Source organism: Salvelinus namaycush, unplaced genomic scaffold (assembly GCF_016432855.1).
Source record: "Salvelinus namaycush isolate Seneca unplaced genomic scaffold, SaNama_1.0 Scaffold1131, whole genome shotgun sequence".
NCBI lineage: Eukaryota > Metazoa > Chordata > Actinopteri > Salmoniformes > Salmonidae > Salvelinus > Salvelinus namaycush.
In genome coordinates, this window is record NW_024057822.1 from 15876 (window position 1) to 34659 (window position 18784).

Consider the following 18784-nt stretch of genomic DNA (forward strand, 5'->3'; position numbering starts at 1 on the left):
AGGCACATTAAAACAGTGTGCACGTATAACACAGGCACATTAAAACAGTGTGCACGTATAACACAGGCACATTAAAACAGTGTGCACGTATAACACAGGCACATTAAAACAGCGTGCACGTATAACACAGGCACTTTAAACAGCGTGCACGTATAACACATGCACTTTTAACAGCGTGCACGTATAACACATGCACTTTTAACAGCGTGCACGTATAACACAGGCACTTTAAACAGTGTGCACATATAACACAGGCACTTTAAACAACTTGTGCACGTATAACACAGGCACATTAAAACAGCGTGCACGTATAACACAGGCACTTTAAACAGCGTGCACGTATAACACATGCACTTTTAACAGCGTGCACGTATAACACATGCACTTTTAACAGTGTGCACGTATAACACAGGCACATTAAAACAGCGTGCACGTATAACACAGGCACTTTAAACAGTGTGCACGTATAACACAGGCACATTAAAACAGTGTGCACGTATAACACAGGCACTTTAAACAGCGTGCACGTATAACACATGCACTTTTAACAGTGTGCACGTATAACACAGGCACATTAAAACAGTGTGCACGTATAACACAGGCACATTAAAACAGCGTGCACGTATAACACAGGCACTTTAAACAGCGTGCACGTATAACACATGCACTTTTAACAGCGTGCACGTATAACACATGCACTTTAAACAGTGTGCACGTATAACACAGGCACATTAAAACAGTGTGCACGTATAACACAGGCACATTAAAACAGTGTGCACGTATAACACAGGCACATTAAAACAGCGTGCACGTATAACACAGGCACTTTAAACAGCGTGCACGTATAACACATGCACTTTTAACAGCGTGCACGTATAACACATGCACTTTAAACAGTGTGCACGTATAACACCGGCACATTAAAACAGTGTGCACGTATAACACAGGCACATTAAAACAGTGTGCACGTATAACACAGGCACATTAAAACAGTGTGCACGTATAACACAGGCACATTAAAACAGTGTGCACGTATAACACAGGCACATTAAAACAGCGTGCACGTATAACACAGGCACTTTAAACAGCGTGCACGTATAACACATGCACTTTTAACAGCGTGCACGTATAACACAGGCACTTTAAACAGTGTGCACATATAACACAGGCACTTTAAACAACTTGTGCACGTATAACACAGGCACATTAAACAACTTGTGCACGTATAACACAGGCACATTAAACAGTGTGCACGTATAACACATGCACTTTAAACAACTTGCACGCCAACAGAAGAACATTCAAACGATGCCCCTGATGTCCAAGGCTGCTGTATAAAGAATTAAGTATTTTCTCCATGGTACTGCATCCACGCAAGGTATTGTCTCCATAGTAACACGTAATGTCTTTCTCCATGGTAAGATGTAAAGTCTTTCTCCATAATAACACACAAAACGTCTCTTTCCATGGTGACACGGAAGGTATTGTCTCCATGGTAACACGTAAGGTCTTTTCTCCATGGCAACGCGTGAGGTCTTTTCTCCATGGTAACATGTAAAGTCTTTCTCCATAATAACACACAAAACGTCTCTTTCCATGGTAACACGGAAGGTATTGTCTCCATGGTAACACGTAAGGTCTTTTCTCCATGGCAACGCGTGAGGTCTTTTCTCCATGGTAACATGGACGGTGTGTGAGATTCCTAGTATTAGGTCAAGATGGCTGCCATTAGTGCAGATGACTTCATCTGAAGAATATCAACAGTGTCATTTCAGAGTAAGTAAAATGGTATATTTGGTATGTTAAGTCCTTTAAGGTAGCTAGTGTGTTAATAAAATAATGGGTTTGGACAGGTATTCTGCTACTCGTGTAAACTTGTGTGGCATTGACAAACAAATGTGTGAAAGTTAGTGTATTTTCTGTAGGGAAGCTAATGATCAGAAATACATTCCTGGGACTGTTTACATTTATTTTATTTTATTATTACCATAGCATTTTTGTATGTTCTCTATAGTTATGTACATGAACATTTATAAATTGACCAATTCTGCACACTTGGCCAAACTCCTGGCAGACTTGATGCAAAATATTGTGTAGTGAGTTAATTCTTCACTGGATCAGTCTTAAACTTTGCACACAAATTGCTGCCATCTTGTGGACAAACTCTAAATTACACCTAGGATCCTATCTTGATAATGTATATAAGGTTTTTTGTTTGTATTATATTTTACCATATCTAATGTGTTATATTCTGAGCTACAGGCAGTTAGATTTGGATATGTCATTTTAGGCGAAAATTTGAAAAAAGGGTCCAATCCTTATTAAAGAACAAAGTAAGAAACACATACAGAGAAATGATCATATTGATCACACAGGACTCATTCAAAATACAATTGGCAAACAGAAACAAAAAGAGGTGTGCTTTGGCCTCCAACTCTCCATTCCCCCCAGACCAACATCACCACCAACTCCCCCTTCCCCCCAGACCAGCATCACCTCCAACTCCCCATTCCCCCAGACCAACATCACCCCAACTCCCCATTCCACCCAGACCAACATCACCCCCAACTCCCCATCCCCCCAGACCAACATCACCTCCAACTCCCCATTCCCCCCAGACCAACATCACCTCCAACTCCCCATCCCCCCAGACCAACATCACCTCCAACTCCCCATTCCCCCCAGACCAACATCACCACCAACTCCCCATTCCCCCCAGACCAACATCACCTCCAACTCCCCATTCCCCCCAGACCAACATCACCTCCAACTCCCCATTCCCCCCAGACCAACATCACCTCCAACTCCCCATTCCCCCCAGACCAACATCACCTCCAACTCCCCATTCCCCCAGACCAACATCACCTCCAACTCCCCATTCCCCCCAGACCAACATCACCTCCAACTCCCCATTCCCCCCAGACCAACATCACCCCCAACTCCCCATTCCCCCAGACCAACATCACCTCCAACTCCCCATTCCCCCCAGACCAACATCACCTCCAACTCCCCATTCCCCCCAGACCAACATCACCCCCAACTCCCCATTCCCCCAGACCAACATCACCCCCAACTCCCCATTCCCCCCAGACCAACATCACCTCCAACTCCCCATTCCCCCCAGACCAACATCACCTCCAACTCCCCATTCCCCCCAGACCAACATCACCCCCAACTCCCCATTCCCCAGACCAACATCACCTCCAACTCTCCATTCCCCCCAGACCAACATCACCCCCAACTCTCCATTCCCCCCAGACCAACATCACCCCCAACTCCCCATTCCCCCCAGACCAACATCACCTTCAACTCCCCATTCCCCCCAGACCAACATCACCTCCAACTCCCCATTCCCCCCAGACCAACATCACCACCAACTCTCCATCCCCCCAGACCAACATCACCTCCAACTCCCCATTCCCCCCAGACCAACATCACCTCCAACTCCCCATTCCCCCAGACCAACATCACCTCCAACTCCCCATTCCCCCAGACCAACATCACCCCCAATTCCCCATTCCCCCCAGACCAACATCACCTCCAACTCCCCATTCCCCCCAGACCAACATCACCTTCAACTCCCCATTCCCCCCAGACCAACATCACCTCCAACTCTCCATTCCCCCCAGACCAACATCACCCCCAACTCCCCATTCCCCCAGACCAACATTACCTCCAACTCCCCATTCCCCCAGACCAACATCACCCCAACTCCCCATTCCCCCCAGACCAACATCACCCCAACTCCCCATTCCCCCAGACCAACATTACCTCCAACTCCCCATTCCCCCAGACCAACATCACCCCAACTCCCCATTCCCCCCAGACCAACATCACCCCAACTCTCCATTCCCCCCAGACCAACATCACCCCAACTCCCCATTCCCCCAGACCAACATCACCCCCAACTCCCCATTCCCCCCAGACCAACATCACCTCCAACTCCCCATTCCCCCCAGACCAACATCACCTCCAACTCCCCATATCTAGCCATTTGAGAGCACCCTTACCTGCCAATCTATATACTACGTCTCCGTAATCTAGCATGGGTAGGATGGTCATCTGAATCAGGGTTAGTTTGGCAGCTGGGGTGAAAGAGGAGCGATTACGATAGAGGAAACCAAGTCTAGATTTAACTTTAGCCTGCAGCTTTGATATGTGCTGAGAGAAGGACAGTGTACCGTCTAGCCATACTCCCAAGTACTTGTATGAGGTGACTACCACAAGCTCTAAACCCTCAGAGGTAGTAATCACACCTGTGGGGAGAGGGTCATTCTTCTTACCAAACCACGTTACCTTTGTTTTGGAGGTGTTCAGAACAAGGTTAAGGGCAAAGAAAGCTTGTTGGACACTAAGAAAGCTTCATTGTAGAGCAGGGGTGTCAAACTCAAATACCCAGTGGGCCAAAATGTAAAACCTGAACAAAGTCGCGGGCCAACATTGAACAAATGAACCTTTTAATATGGACCCAAACAAGTTTTGCTTTAACATTGAATATGGAACAAGCATCGCTTATTACCATACAATATATAATTTAATAGTGGAGACATGCAAAATCGAATTTTAAATGAAAAAACACATCAATGGCATTCATTTACTAAATAAATAAAATTTAAATAAAAATCGTATGCCTCTTTTCTATTTGCAGCCTTCTGATTTAAATACCAAAATAAACTTTTTCCACTGCCTAATAATTTTACAAATAAAATGATAATAAATCAATCAACCATTCAAGCCCATGCCTTGTAGCAAGAAAAAGTGCACAAAGAAAACGTTAATTATTGCACACTGATCTAATCTGTTTTCTGCCTTTCTTTTCGCCATTTTTGGGAAGGGATAGCGCGCTGACAGTTGTAGCGTCTATGTTGCTATGACTACTGTCACAGAGGAGAGGGCGTTTCTGGGTCCTGTCCTGATTGGCGCGCGAAAACAACAGCAGAGCATTATGGGATTCGTAGTATTAGCGGTGAATGCGCTGTATAATACCGGCGGGCCAGCTCTAGTAGTAATTTGGTATTGTCTCGCGGGCCAAATATAATTACCCCGCGGGCCAAATTTGGCCTGCGGGCCAGAGTTTGACACCCATGTTGTAGAGCATTTAACACAAAATCCGGGGAGGGGCCAGTAAGACATAAGACTGTATCATCTGCATATAAATGGATGAGAGAGCTTACTGCCTGAGCTATGTTGTTGATGTAAATTGAGAAGAGCCTGGGGCCTAGGATTGAGCCTTGGGGTACTCCCTTGATGACAGACAGTGGCTGAGACAGCCGATGTTCTGACTTTATACACTGCGCTCTCTGAGAGAGGTAGTTAGCAAACCAGGCCAAAGACCCCTCAGAGACACCAATACTCCGTAGCCGGCCCACAAGAATGGAATGGTCTACCGTATCAAAAACTTTGGCCAAAGTGGTACCATGTAACAGTGGTACCATGTAACAGTGGTACCATGTAACGGCAGTACCATGTAACAGTGGTACCATGTAACGGCAGTACCATATAACAGTAGTACCATGTAACGGCAGTACCATGTAACAGTGGTACCATGTAACGGCAGTACCATGTAACGGCAGTACCATGTAACAGTGGTACCATGTAACAGCAGTACCATGTAACAGTAGTACCATGTAACAGTGGTACCATGTAACGGCAGTACCATGTAACAGTGGTACCATGTAACAGTAGTACCATGTAACAGTGGTACCATGTAACAGTGGTACCATGTAACAGTAGTACCATGTAACAGTGGTACCATGTAACAGTGGTACCATGTAACAGTGGTACCATGTAACGGCAGTACCATGTAACAGTGGTACCATGTAACAGTAGTACCATGTAACAGTGGTACCATGTAACAGTGGTACCATGTAACGGCAGTACCATGTAACAGTAGTACCATGTAACAGTGGTACCATGTAACAGTGGTACCATGTAACGGCAGTACCATGTAACAGTGGTACCATGTAACAGTAGTACCATGTAACAGTGGTACCATGTAACGGCAGTACCATGTAACAGTAGTACTATGTAACAGTAGTACCATGTAACAGTGGTACCACGTAGTCTACTGTAACAGTAATGCCCTGTATTCACCCTCCCATCCTCCCTCCCCCCATTCCACCTTCCTGACCTCCCTCCCTCCCATCCTACCTCCCTCCCCAACCCTCCCCCCTCCCATCCTCCCTCCCCAACCCTCCCTCCCTCCGATCCACCCTCCCTCCTCTCCCCATCCCATCCTCCCTCCCTCCCTCCCCAACCCTCCCTCCCACCCTCTCTCTGTCCCTCCCTCCCTCCATCCTCCCTCCCACCCTCCCTCCCTCCCACCCTCCCTCCCCAACCCTCCCACCCTCTGTCCCTCCCTCCCTCCATAATAAGAAAGATGTTGCCCCTGCGGTGGTGATTTCCTGCTTGCTATGGATGCATAAATAAACACAGTCATAAATACACAGAGGACAGCGTGTGTGTGTGTGTGTGTTTGGCTGTATGGCCAAGTGGGGCAGCTGTTATTAAAATACCTATTTATCACTGTCTCACACACACACACACACACACACACACACACACACACACACACACACACACACACACACACACACACACACACACACACACACACACACACACACACACACACACACTCCGCTGGCAGGTCCCATCCTTGTAAGTCTCATAGTCTTTGCCCTCCAGAGTTGTCACCAGGCCGACCAAGAACAATGCAGCTCATCCAACCAAGCCAAACCCAAATCTCTGCTCGGCCCACCTCCACTCTATATTATATATACACACCACTCTATATTATATATACACACCTCCACTCTATATTATATATACACACCACTCTATATTATATATACACCTCCACTCTATATTATATATACACACCTCCACTCTATATTATATATACACACCTCCACTCTATATTATATATACACACCACTCTATATTATATATACACACCTCCACTCTATATTATATATACACACCACTCTATATTATATATACACACCACTCTATATTATATATACACACCTCCACTCTATATTATATATACACAGCTCCACTCTATATTATATATACACACCTCCACTCTATATTATATATACACACCTCCACTCTATATTATATATACACAGCTCCACTCTATATTATATATGCACACCTCCACTCTACATTATATATACACACCACTCTATATTATATATACACACCTCCACTCTATATTATATATACACACCACTCTATATTATATATACACCTCCACTCTATATTATATATACACCTCCACTCTATATTATATATACACACCACTCTATATTATATATACACACCTCCACTCTATATTATATATACACACCACTCTATATTATATATACACCTCCACTCTATATTATATATACACCTCCACTCTATATTATATATACACACCTCCACTCTATATTATATATACACCTCCACTCTATATTATATATACACCTCCACTCTATATTATATATACACACCACTCTATATTATATATACACTCCTCCACTCTATATTATATATACACCTCCACTCTATATTATATATACACACCTCCACTCTATATTATATATACACCTCCACTCTATATTATATATACACATCCACTCTATATTATATATACACCACCACTCTATATTATATATACACACCTCCACTCTATATTATATATACACACCTCCACTCTATATTATATATACACTCCTCCACTCTATATTATATATACACCTCCACTCTATATTATATATACACACCTCCACTCTATATTATATATACACACCACTCTATATTATATATACACTCCTCCACTCTATATTATATACACTCCTCCACTCTATATTATATACACTCCTCCACTCTATATTATATATACACACCTCCACTCTATATTATATATACACACCACTCTATATTATATATACACCTCCACTCTATATTATATATACACCACCACTCTATATTATATATACACACCTCCACTCTATATTATATATACACTCCTCCACTCTATATTATATATACACACCACTCTATATTATATATACACTCCTCCACTCTATATTATATACACTCCTCCACTCTATATTATATATGCACACCTCCACTCTATATTATATATACACTCCTCCACTCTATATTATATATACACACCTCCACTCTATATTATATATACACACCTCCACTCTATATTATATATGCACACCTCCACTCTATATTATATATACACTCCTCCACTCTATATTATATATACACACCTCCACTCTATATTATATATACACCTCCACTCTATATTATATATACACACCACTCTATATTATATATACACTCCTCCACTCTATATTATATATACACCTCCACTCTATATTATATATACACACCACTCTATATTATATATACACCTCCACTCTATATTATATATACACTCCTCCACTCTATATTATATATACACCTCCACTCTATATTATATATACACTCCTCCACTCTATATTATATATACACCTCCACTCTATATTATATATACACTCCTCCACTCTATATTATATATACACTCCTCCACTCTATATTATATATACACCTCCACTCTATATTATATATACACACCACTCTATATTATATATACACACCACTCTATATTATATACACTCCTCCACTCTATATTATATACACTCCTGCACTCTATATTATATATACACCTCCACTCTATATTATATATACACTCCTCCACTCTATATTATATGCACACCTCCACTCTATATTATATATACACTCCTCCACTCTATATTATATACACACCTCCACTCTATATTATATATGCACACCTCTCTCTACACACACAGCTGGAGCTTACTGCTAGGATAAACACACCTCTCTCCCTCTACACACCTCTCTCTCTTTATCTCTACACACCTCTCTCCCTCTACACACCTCTCTCTCTCTCCACACACCTCCCCCTCTCTCTCTACAGACCTCCTTCTCTCTCTCTCTCTCTCTCTCTCTCTCTCTCTCTCTCTACACACCTCTCTCTCTCTCTCTCTCTCTCTCTCTTGGCTGTGTGCTTATGGTCGTTATCCTGTTGGAAAGTGAACCTTCACCCCCGTCTGAGGTCCTGAGCGCTCTGGAGCAGGTTTTCATCAAGGATCTCTCTGTACTTTGCTCCGTTCATCTTTCCCCTCGATCTTGACTAGGATCCCAGTCTCTGCAGCTGAAAAACATCCCCACAGCATGATGCTGCCACCACCATGCTTCACCGTAGGGATGGTGCCAGGTTTCCTCCAGACGTGATGCTTGGGATTTCAATCTTGGTTTCATCAGACCAGAGAATCTTGTTTCTCATGGTCTGAGAGTCCTTTAGGTGCCTTTTGGCAAACTCCAAGTGGGCTGTCATGTGCCTTTTACTGAGGAGTGGCTTCCGTCTTGCCACTCTAGCATAATGGCCTGATTGGAATAGTTGCCCTTCTGGAAGGTTCTCTCATCTCCACAGAGGAACTCTGGAGCTCTGTCAGAGTGACCATCGGGTTCTTGACCACCTCCCTGACCAAGGCCCTTTTCCCCCAATTGCTCAGTTTGGCCGGGCAGCCAGCTATAGGAAGAGTCTTGGTGGTTCCAAACTTCTTCCATTTAAGAATGATGGAGGCCTCTGTGTTCTTGGGGACCTTCAATGCTGCAGAATTTATTAAACCCTAGACCCACTCCAATTCACATTCCGCCCAAACAGATCCACAGATGACGCAATCTCAATCACACTCCACACTGCCCTTTCTTACCTGGACAAAAGGAACACCTATGTGAGAATGCTGTTCATTAACTACAGTACTACAGTTCAGCACCAAATTGCTCACGAAGCTCATCACTAAGCTAAGGACTCTGGGACTAAACACCTCCCTCTGCAACTGGATCCTGGACTTCCTGACGGGCCACCCCCAGGTGGTGAGGGTAGGTAGCAACACAACCGCCACACTGACCCTCAACACAGGGGCCCCTCAGGGGTGTGTACTTAGTCCCCTCCTGTTTTCCCTTTTCACCCATGACTACGTGACCAAGCATGACTCCAACACCATCATTAGGTTTGCTGATGACACAACAGTGGTAGGCCTGATCACCGACAACGATGAGATGGCATATAGGGAGGTGGTCAGAGACTTGACAGTGTGGTGCCAGGACAACAACCTCTTCCTCAACGTGAGCAAGACAAAGGAGCTGATCGTGGACTACAGGGAAAGTCAGGCCGAACAGGCCCCCATTAACTTCTTCTGGCTGCAAGCCCGACGTCGGTACACTTATGACAACAGCCAGCTCAAAGTGCAGGGCGCGAAATTCAAAAGATATTTTTTTTAAATATTTTACTTTCACACATTAACAAGTGTAATACAGCATATGAAAGGTACACATCTTGTGAATCCAGCCAACATGTCCGATTTTTTAAATGTTTTACAGGGAAGACACAATATGTAAATCTATTAGCTAACCACGTTAGCAAAAGACACCACTTTTTTTTACTCCACCAGTTTTTTACTCCATCAGGAGCTATCACAAATTCGACCAAATAAAGATATAAATAGCCACTAACCAAGAAACAACTTCATCAGATGACAGTCTGATAACATATTTATTGTATAGCATATGTTTTGTTAGAAAAATGTGCATATTTCAGGTATAAATCATAGTTTACCATTGCAGCCACCATCACAAATCTCACCAAAGCGACTAGAATAACTACAGAGAGCAACGTGTATTACCTAATTACTCATCATAAAACATTTCTTAAAAATACACAGCGTACAGCAATTGAAAGACACAGATCTTGTGAATCCAGACAATATTTCAGATTTTCTAAGTGTTTTACAGCGAAAACACAATATAGCGTTATATTAGCTTACCACATGTGCAAACATCACCCCAGCATTGATTCAAGGCAAAAAGAGCGATAACGTATAAACCACCAAAATATATTAATTTTTTCACTAACCTTCTCAGAATTCTTCAGATGACAGTCCTGTAACATCATATTACACAATGCATATAGAGTTTGTTCGAAAATGTGCATATTTAGCGGCACAAATCGTGCTTATACAATGACAATAGTGTCCAAATACTCAAGCAATCTGTCCGGCGCCATCTTGGAAAGGCACCTATTCTTATCAAAAACTATTCATAAACTTGACTAAAAAAATACAGGTTGGACAGCAATTGAAAGACAAATTAGTTCTTAATGCAATCGCTGAATTACATTTTTAAAATTAACGTTACTGCGCAATACAGGGTGCGATAAAGCAAGGCTACACTGCAAGTAATGGCGTCTTATGCATTTGACTTTTTTCAACAGAACAATGAATTATCAGCATAAATAGTTCTTACTTTTTGATGACCTCCCATCAGAATCTTGGGATAGGTGTCCTTTGTCCAAAAGAATCGTTGCTGGGTTGGAGAAAGTCATCTTCCACGTTGCAATTAGCAGTAAACAATGGCATGCGAGAGAGAGATACCCAACTTCCTACAACGCCAGAAAATGAAATACCCGAAAATCGCAATATACTGACATAAACTGATATAAATCGGTTTAAAATAACAAGATTATGATGTCTTTAAAGCCTATATCGAATAAAAACAGAGCCGGATATATCTAGGAGCTAAAACGGGAGCTTCTAAAACGACATGCCAAGGTCCTCACTGCGTCAGCGCGAAGAATCAAAAGAGGGGACCCTTTGATTCCAATCAATTTATAGACTTTCGGATCTGCCTAGAGACTCCATTTCAAGGCCCTCTATTCGCTGACACCCAGGGGAAGGCGTATGCAGTGCATCTCAACCAATAGAAGACAGGCAGAGTTATACACAGGTCTGAGAACAGGTTGGAAAAATCTGCATTCTCAACTCCACATAGGGAAATTGCTCTAAGTCCAGTTCTGTTTCACGCACAGACATAATTCAAACGGTTTTAGAAACTAGAGAGTGTTTTCTATCCAATAGTAATAATAATATGCATATTGTACGAGCAAGAATTGAGTACGAGGCCGTTTGAAATGGGCACCTTTTATCTGGCTACTCAATACTCCCCCTGCAGCCCAAACAGGTTAACATCAACGGGGCTGTAGTGGAGCGGGTCGAGAGTTTCAAGTTCCTTGGTGTCCACATCACCAACGAACTGTCATGGTCCAAACATACCAAGACAGTTGTGAAGAGGGCACGACAAAACCTTTTCCCCCTCAGGAGACTGAAAAGATTTGGCATGGGTCCCCAGATCCTCAAAAGATTCTACAGCTGCACCATCGAGAGCATTCTAACCGGTTGCATCACCGCCTGGTATGGCAACTGCTTGGCATCTGACCTTAAGGCACTACAGAGGGTAGTGCGAACGGCCCAGTACATCACTGGGGCCAAGCTTCCTGCCATCCAGGACCTATATAATAGGCGGTGTCAGAGGAAAGCCCATAAAATTGTCAGAGACTCCAGTCACCCAAGTTATAAACTGTTTTCTCTGCTACCGCACGGCAAGCGGTTCCGGAGCGGCAAGTCTAGGACCAAAAGGCTCCTCAACAGCTTCTACCCTGAAGCCATACGACTGCTGAACAATTTATTAAATCGACACCGGAAAATTTACTTTGACCCCCCCCCCTCCTTTTTGTACACTGCTGCTACTCGCTGTTTGTTTGTTATCTATACATAGTCACTTTGCCCCCACCTACATTAACAGATAGCCTGTACCCTGCACACTGACTCGGTAACGGTGCCCTCTGTATATAGCCTCGTTATTGTTATTCTTATTGTTTTACTTTTTATTTTAGTCTACTTGGTAAATATTTTCTTAAATATTTTCTGCACTGTTGGTTTTAAGGGCTTGCAAGTAAGCATTTCACGGTAAAGTCTACACTTGTTGTAATCGGCGCATGTGACAAATAAAGTTTAATTTGATTTGAATAGGCTTTGACAACATTTGCAAAAGCCTCGCCCACGTGGAAATTCTGTAAGAGTAATATATATGCCAATTATTTGATGGTCCAACAGCATTCTGTCCCCTATCAACACTTTTTAAACCTTTTGGTGCCAGCGAGAATGACAAAGTAGTGAAGACAACTAGCGTGAGCCTCCAACATTTACAGGACCAGTCAAAAGTTTGGACACATCTAATCATTCAAGGGTTTTTCTTGATTCTTACTATTTTCTACATTGTAGAATAATAGTGAAGACGTCAAAACTATGGCATTACATTATGTTGTAATGAAAAAAGTGTTAAACAAATCAAAATATATTTTATATTTGAGATTCTTCAAAGTAGCCACCCTTTGTCTTGATGACAGCTTTGCACACTCTTGGCATTCTCTCAACCAGATTCATAGGTATTCACCTGGAATGCATTTCAATTAACAGGTGTGCCTTTTTAAAATGTAATTTGTGAAATTTCTTTCCTTCTTAATGCGAATCAGTTGTGTTGTGACAAGGTAGGGGTGGTATACAGAAGATAGCCCTATTTGGTAAAATACCAAGTCCATATTGTGGCAAGAACACCTCAAATATGCAAAGAGAAACGACAGTCCATCATTAATTTAAGACATGAAGGTCAGAAAATGTGGAACTTGTCAAGAACTCTGAAAGTTTCTTCAAGTGCAGTCGCAAAAATCATCAAGCACTATGATGAAACTGGCTCTCATGAGGACCACCACAGGAACGTAAGACAGAGTTAACTCTGCTGCAGAGGATAAGTTCATTAGAGTTACCAGCCTCAGAAATTGCAGCCCAAATAAATGCTTTCAAAGTTCAAGTAACAGACACATCTCAACATCAACTGTTCAGAGGAGACTATGTGAATCAGGCCTTCATGGTTGAATTGCTGCAAAGAAACCACTACTAAAGAACACCAATAAGAAGAAGAGACTTGCTTGGGCCATGAAACATGAGCAATGGACATTAGACCGGTGGAAATCTGTCCTTTGGTCTGATGAGTCCAAATTTGTGATGTTTGGTTCCAACTGCCGTGTCTTTGTGAGACGCACAGTAGGTAAACAGATGATCTACGCATGTGTGGTTCCCACCGTGAAGCATGGAGGAGGAGGCGTCATAGTGTGGGGCTGCTTTGCTGGTGACACTGTCAATTATTTATTTAGAATTCACGGCACACTTAACCAGCATGGCTACCACAGCATTCTGCAGCGATACGCCATCCCATCTGGTTTGCGCTTAGTCAAATCAAATCAAATTGTATTTGTCAAATGCGCCAAATAGAACAGTGAAATGCTTACTTACAAGCCCTTAACCAACAATGCAGTTTTAAGAAAATTACATTTAAAAAAAAGTTACAAAAATTAAAGAGCAGCAGTAAAATAACAATAGAGGTTATATACAGGGGGTACCGGTACAGAGTCAATGTGGAGGCTATATACAGGGGGTACCGGTACCGAGTCAATGTGGAGGCTATATACAGGGTGTTACGGTACAGAGTCAATGTGGAGGCTATATACAGGGTGTTACGGTACAGAGTCAATGTGGAGGCTATATACAGGGTGTTACGGTACAGAGTCAATGTGGAGGCTATATACAGGGTGTTACGGTACAGAGTCAATGTGGAGGCTATATACAGGGTATTACGGTACAGAGTCAATGTGGAGGCTATATACAGGGTATTACGGTACAGAGTCAATGTGGAGGCTATATACAGGGGGTGCCGGTACAGAGTCAATGTGGAGGCTATATACAGGGTATTACGGTACAGAGTCAATGTGGAGGCTATATACAGGGTATTACGGTACAGAGTCAATGTGGAGGCTATATACAGGGTATTACGGTACAGAGTCAATGTGGAGGCTATATACAGGGTATTACGGTACAGAGTCAATGTGGAGGCTATATACAGGGTATTACGGTACAGAGTCAATGTGGAGGCTATATACAGGGTGTTACGGTACAGAGTCAATGTGGAGGCTATATACAGGGGGTACCGGTACAGAGTCAATGTGGAGGATATACAGGGGGTACCGGTACAGAGTCAATGTGGAGGCTATATACAGGGTGTTACGGTACAGAGTCAATGTGGAGGCTATATACAGGGTGTTACGGTACAGAGTCAATGTGGAGGCTATATACAGGAGGTACCGGTACAGAGTCAATGTGGAGGCTATATACAGGGGGTACCTGTACAGAGTCAATGTGGAGGCTATATACAGGGGGTACCGGTACAGAGTCAATGTGGAGGCTATATACAGGGGGTACCTGTACAGAGTCAATGTGGAGGCTATATACAGGGGGTACCGGTACAGAGTCAATGTGGAGGCTATATACAGGGGGAACCGGTACAGAGTCAATGTGGAGGCTATATACAGGGGGGTACCGGTTAGCTCAGGTAATTTGTACATGTACACCAGAAATACAATGTAGACATTGTTAATGTTGTAAATGACTATTGTAGCTGGAAACGGCAGATTTCTTATGGAATATCTACATAGGCGTACAGAAGCCCATTATCAGCAACCATCACTCCTGTGTTCCAATGGCACGTTGTGTTAGATAATCCAAGTTTATCCTTTTTAAAAGGCTAATTGATCATTAGAAAACACTTTCGCAATTATGTTAGCACAGCTGAAAACTGTTGTTCTGATTAAAGAAGCAATAAAAATGGCCTTCTTTAGACTAGTTGAGTATCTGGAGCATCAGCATTTGTGGGTTCGATTACAGACTCAAAATGGACTAAAGCAAAGACCTTTCATCTGAAACTTGTCAGTCTATTCTTATCCTGAGAAATTAAGGCTATTCCATGCGAGAAATTGCCAAGAAACTGAAGATCTCGTACAACGCTGTGTACTACTTCCTTCACAGGACAGAGCAAACTGGCTCTAACCAGAATACAAAGAAGAGTGGGAGGCCCCGGTGCACAACTGAGCAAGAGGACAAGTGCATTAGAGTGTCTAGTTTGAGAAACAGAAGTCCTCAGCTGGCAGCTTCATTAAATAGTACCCGCAAAACACCAGTCCCAATGTCAACAGTGAAGAGGCAGGATGCTGGCCTTCTAGGCAGAGTTCCTTTGTCCAGTGTCTGTGTTCTTTTGCCCATCTTAATCTTCTATTATTATTGGCCAGTCTGAGATATGGCTTTTTCTTTGCAACTCTGTCTAGAAGGCCAGCATCCCGGAGTCGCCTCTTCTCAATTATAAAATATATTTGGATTCGTTTTTTTGGTTATTACATGATTCCATATGTGTTATTTCATAGTTTTGATGTCTTCAATATTATTATACAACGTGGAAAAGAGTAAAAATAAAGAAAAACCCTTGAATGAGTAGGTCAACTTTTGACTGGTACTGTATATATATATGTGTGTCAATATATCCATGTATATCTCACTAGGTCAGGGTATTTAAGCCTCCATATATCCACTAGTTCCAATATATCCATGACATTCATGATTTCCTAAAGTGCCCGAGGGTGATAGTTTGTAGTGTGATTTCCTTTACGGTCCATTGAGGTATTTAAAACCCGTATTATAATCTCCCACCATAATAATAGAGTCTTGTGTTCTTTGCGTGGTTGATCAATTATGACATATATTTTCAATTAAGCTTGGATCATCATTATTTGGACAGTATAGATTAATGAGCCAAATCTGAAATTGTTCAATAACATATTTAAAATAATCCATCTACCTTGCAGATCAATTTCAACAATTTGCACATTTGGATCAAAATTATTTTTAAATGAATATCATCACCTCTTTTGAGTTTCTTTGCCCGGGGGAGAAGGATATTTTTATTGTTATACTCAGCTGGCCCCTCCCAGGATTTTGTGTTAAACGCTCTACAACAAATCTTTCTTAGTGTCCAACAAGCTTTCTCTACCCTTAACCTTGTTCTGAACACCTCCAAAACAAAGGTAACGTGGTTTGGTAAGAAGAATGACCCTCTCCCCACAGGTGTGATTACTACCTCTGAGGGTTTAGAGCTTGTGGTAGTCACCTCATACAAGTACTTGGGAGTATGGCTAGACGATACACTGTCCTTCTCTCAGCACATATCAAAGCTGCAGGCTAAAGGTTAACTCTAGACTTGGTTTCCTCTATTGTAATCGCTCCTCTTTCACCCCAGCTGCAAAACTAACCCTGATTCAGATGACCATCCTACCCATGCTAGATTAGTGAGACATAATTTATCGATCGGCAGGTAAGGGTGCTCTCGAGTGGCTAGATGTTCTTTACCATTCGGCCATCAGATTTGCCACCAATGCTCCTTATAGGACACATCACTGCACTCTATACTCCTCTGTAAACTGGTCATCTCTGTATACCCGTCGCAAGACCCACTGGTTGATGCTTATTTATAAAACCCTCTTAGGCCTCACTCCCTCCTATCTGAGATATCTACTGCAGCCCTCATCCTCCACATACAACACTCGTTCTGCCAGTCACATTCTGTTAAAGGTCCCCAAAGCACACACATCCCTGGGTCGCTCCTCTTTTCAGTTCGCTGCAGCTAGCGACTGGAACGAGCTGCAAAAAACTCTCATACTGGACAGTTTTATCTCAATCTCTTCATTCAAAGACTCAATCATGGGACACTCTTACTGACAGTTGTGGCTGCTTTGTGTGATGTATTGTTGTCTCTACCTTCTTGCCCTTTGTGCTGTTGTCTGTGCCCAATAATGTTTGTACCCTGTTTTGTGCTGCTACCATGTTGTGTTGTCATGTGTTGCTGCCATGCTATGTTGTTGTCTTAGCGTAGTGTTGTGTTGTCTCTCTTGTTGTGATGTGTGTTTGTCCTATATTTATATTGTATTTATATTTATATTTTTAATTATATTTATTCCCACAGGAGGTCTTTTGCCTTCCGGTCAGGCCGTCATTGTAAATAAGAATTTGTTCTAAAATGACTTGCCTAGTTAAATAAAGTTGAAATATAAATAAAATAAATACATATTTCACCCACACAACTTCATCTAAAATTGTTGAACGATTTTCTTATTACCTGCTGAGCCATTTCAATTATAATATAATTATTTCACCATTTATTTTATACACATTTCAATTCTATTTATCATAATATACATTTGTAAACTTACCATTGAAAAGTACCATAATGATTGAGTGTCCATATGTGTAGGTGTAGGAGGCAAACATCTCCATGTTGATCATCCGGTTGAAACTTCGCAATCGTGGTGATAATTCTGGCGGACCTGAGACTCCATTTTCATTCAAAATTAACGGTACAAAAATATAGATTCTTATATTATTTGACTAAGACAGTACAATGGCATTTCTACCGCTACTGAGTAACCCTCCAATTGTTCTCCACTATTCCACCCGCTAAACCCCCCCAATCCCAAGTCGGGTTGTCGTCCCAGTGACTGGCAGACCTGTCCACCTGGATCCTAGGGCCTTTGAGAGATTGGGAGCCATCCTTTATAAAAAGCCCACAGTGCTCACAACAGGACAGAAGCAGATTAACAGCCAAAAGTTTTTCCAACCTCCATTATATACTGTTATTTCAAAAAATATATTAGAATAATCTTGCATATCTTCATTTATTTCCACAATTAACAAATAATATGCGTGATATTATTGACACTTCATACAGAGGATTATTACCTATAACCAGGACATTACAAAAATTACATTTTTTGGCAAGCAATTATTATTTTGAAAATAATTATTGTGATTCATCCGATACTGTCCCTGACATCATTACCCCATAGCAACAGATGTGGGATACGCACGCACACACACACACACACACACACACACACACACACACACACACACACACACACACACACACACACACACACACACAC

At 42.2% G+C, this 18784-nt stretch overlaps 1 protein-coding gene across 1 annotated transcript in view; it reads left to right on the forward strand.

The window, feature by feature from the left end:
- Positions 1–2451: 2451 nt before the first annotated feature.
- The window catches only part of LOC120035886 (proline-rich extensin-like protein EPR1), a gene marked incomplete at its 5' end in the record, with an annotated part of 39387 nt that continues 23054 nt past the window's right edge, over positions 2452–18784 (forward strand). Inside the window, one exon of the mRNA XM_038982350.1 lies at positions 2452–4000. Within this exon, the coding sequence (XP_038838278.1) occupies positions 2452–4000 (1549 nt within the window). The remainder of the gene's footprint in view (positions 4001–18784) is intronic.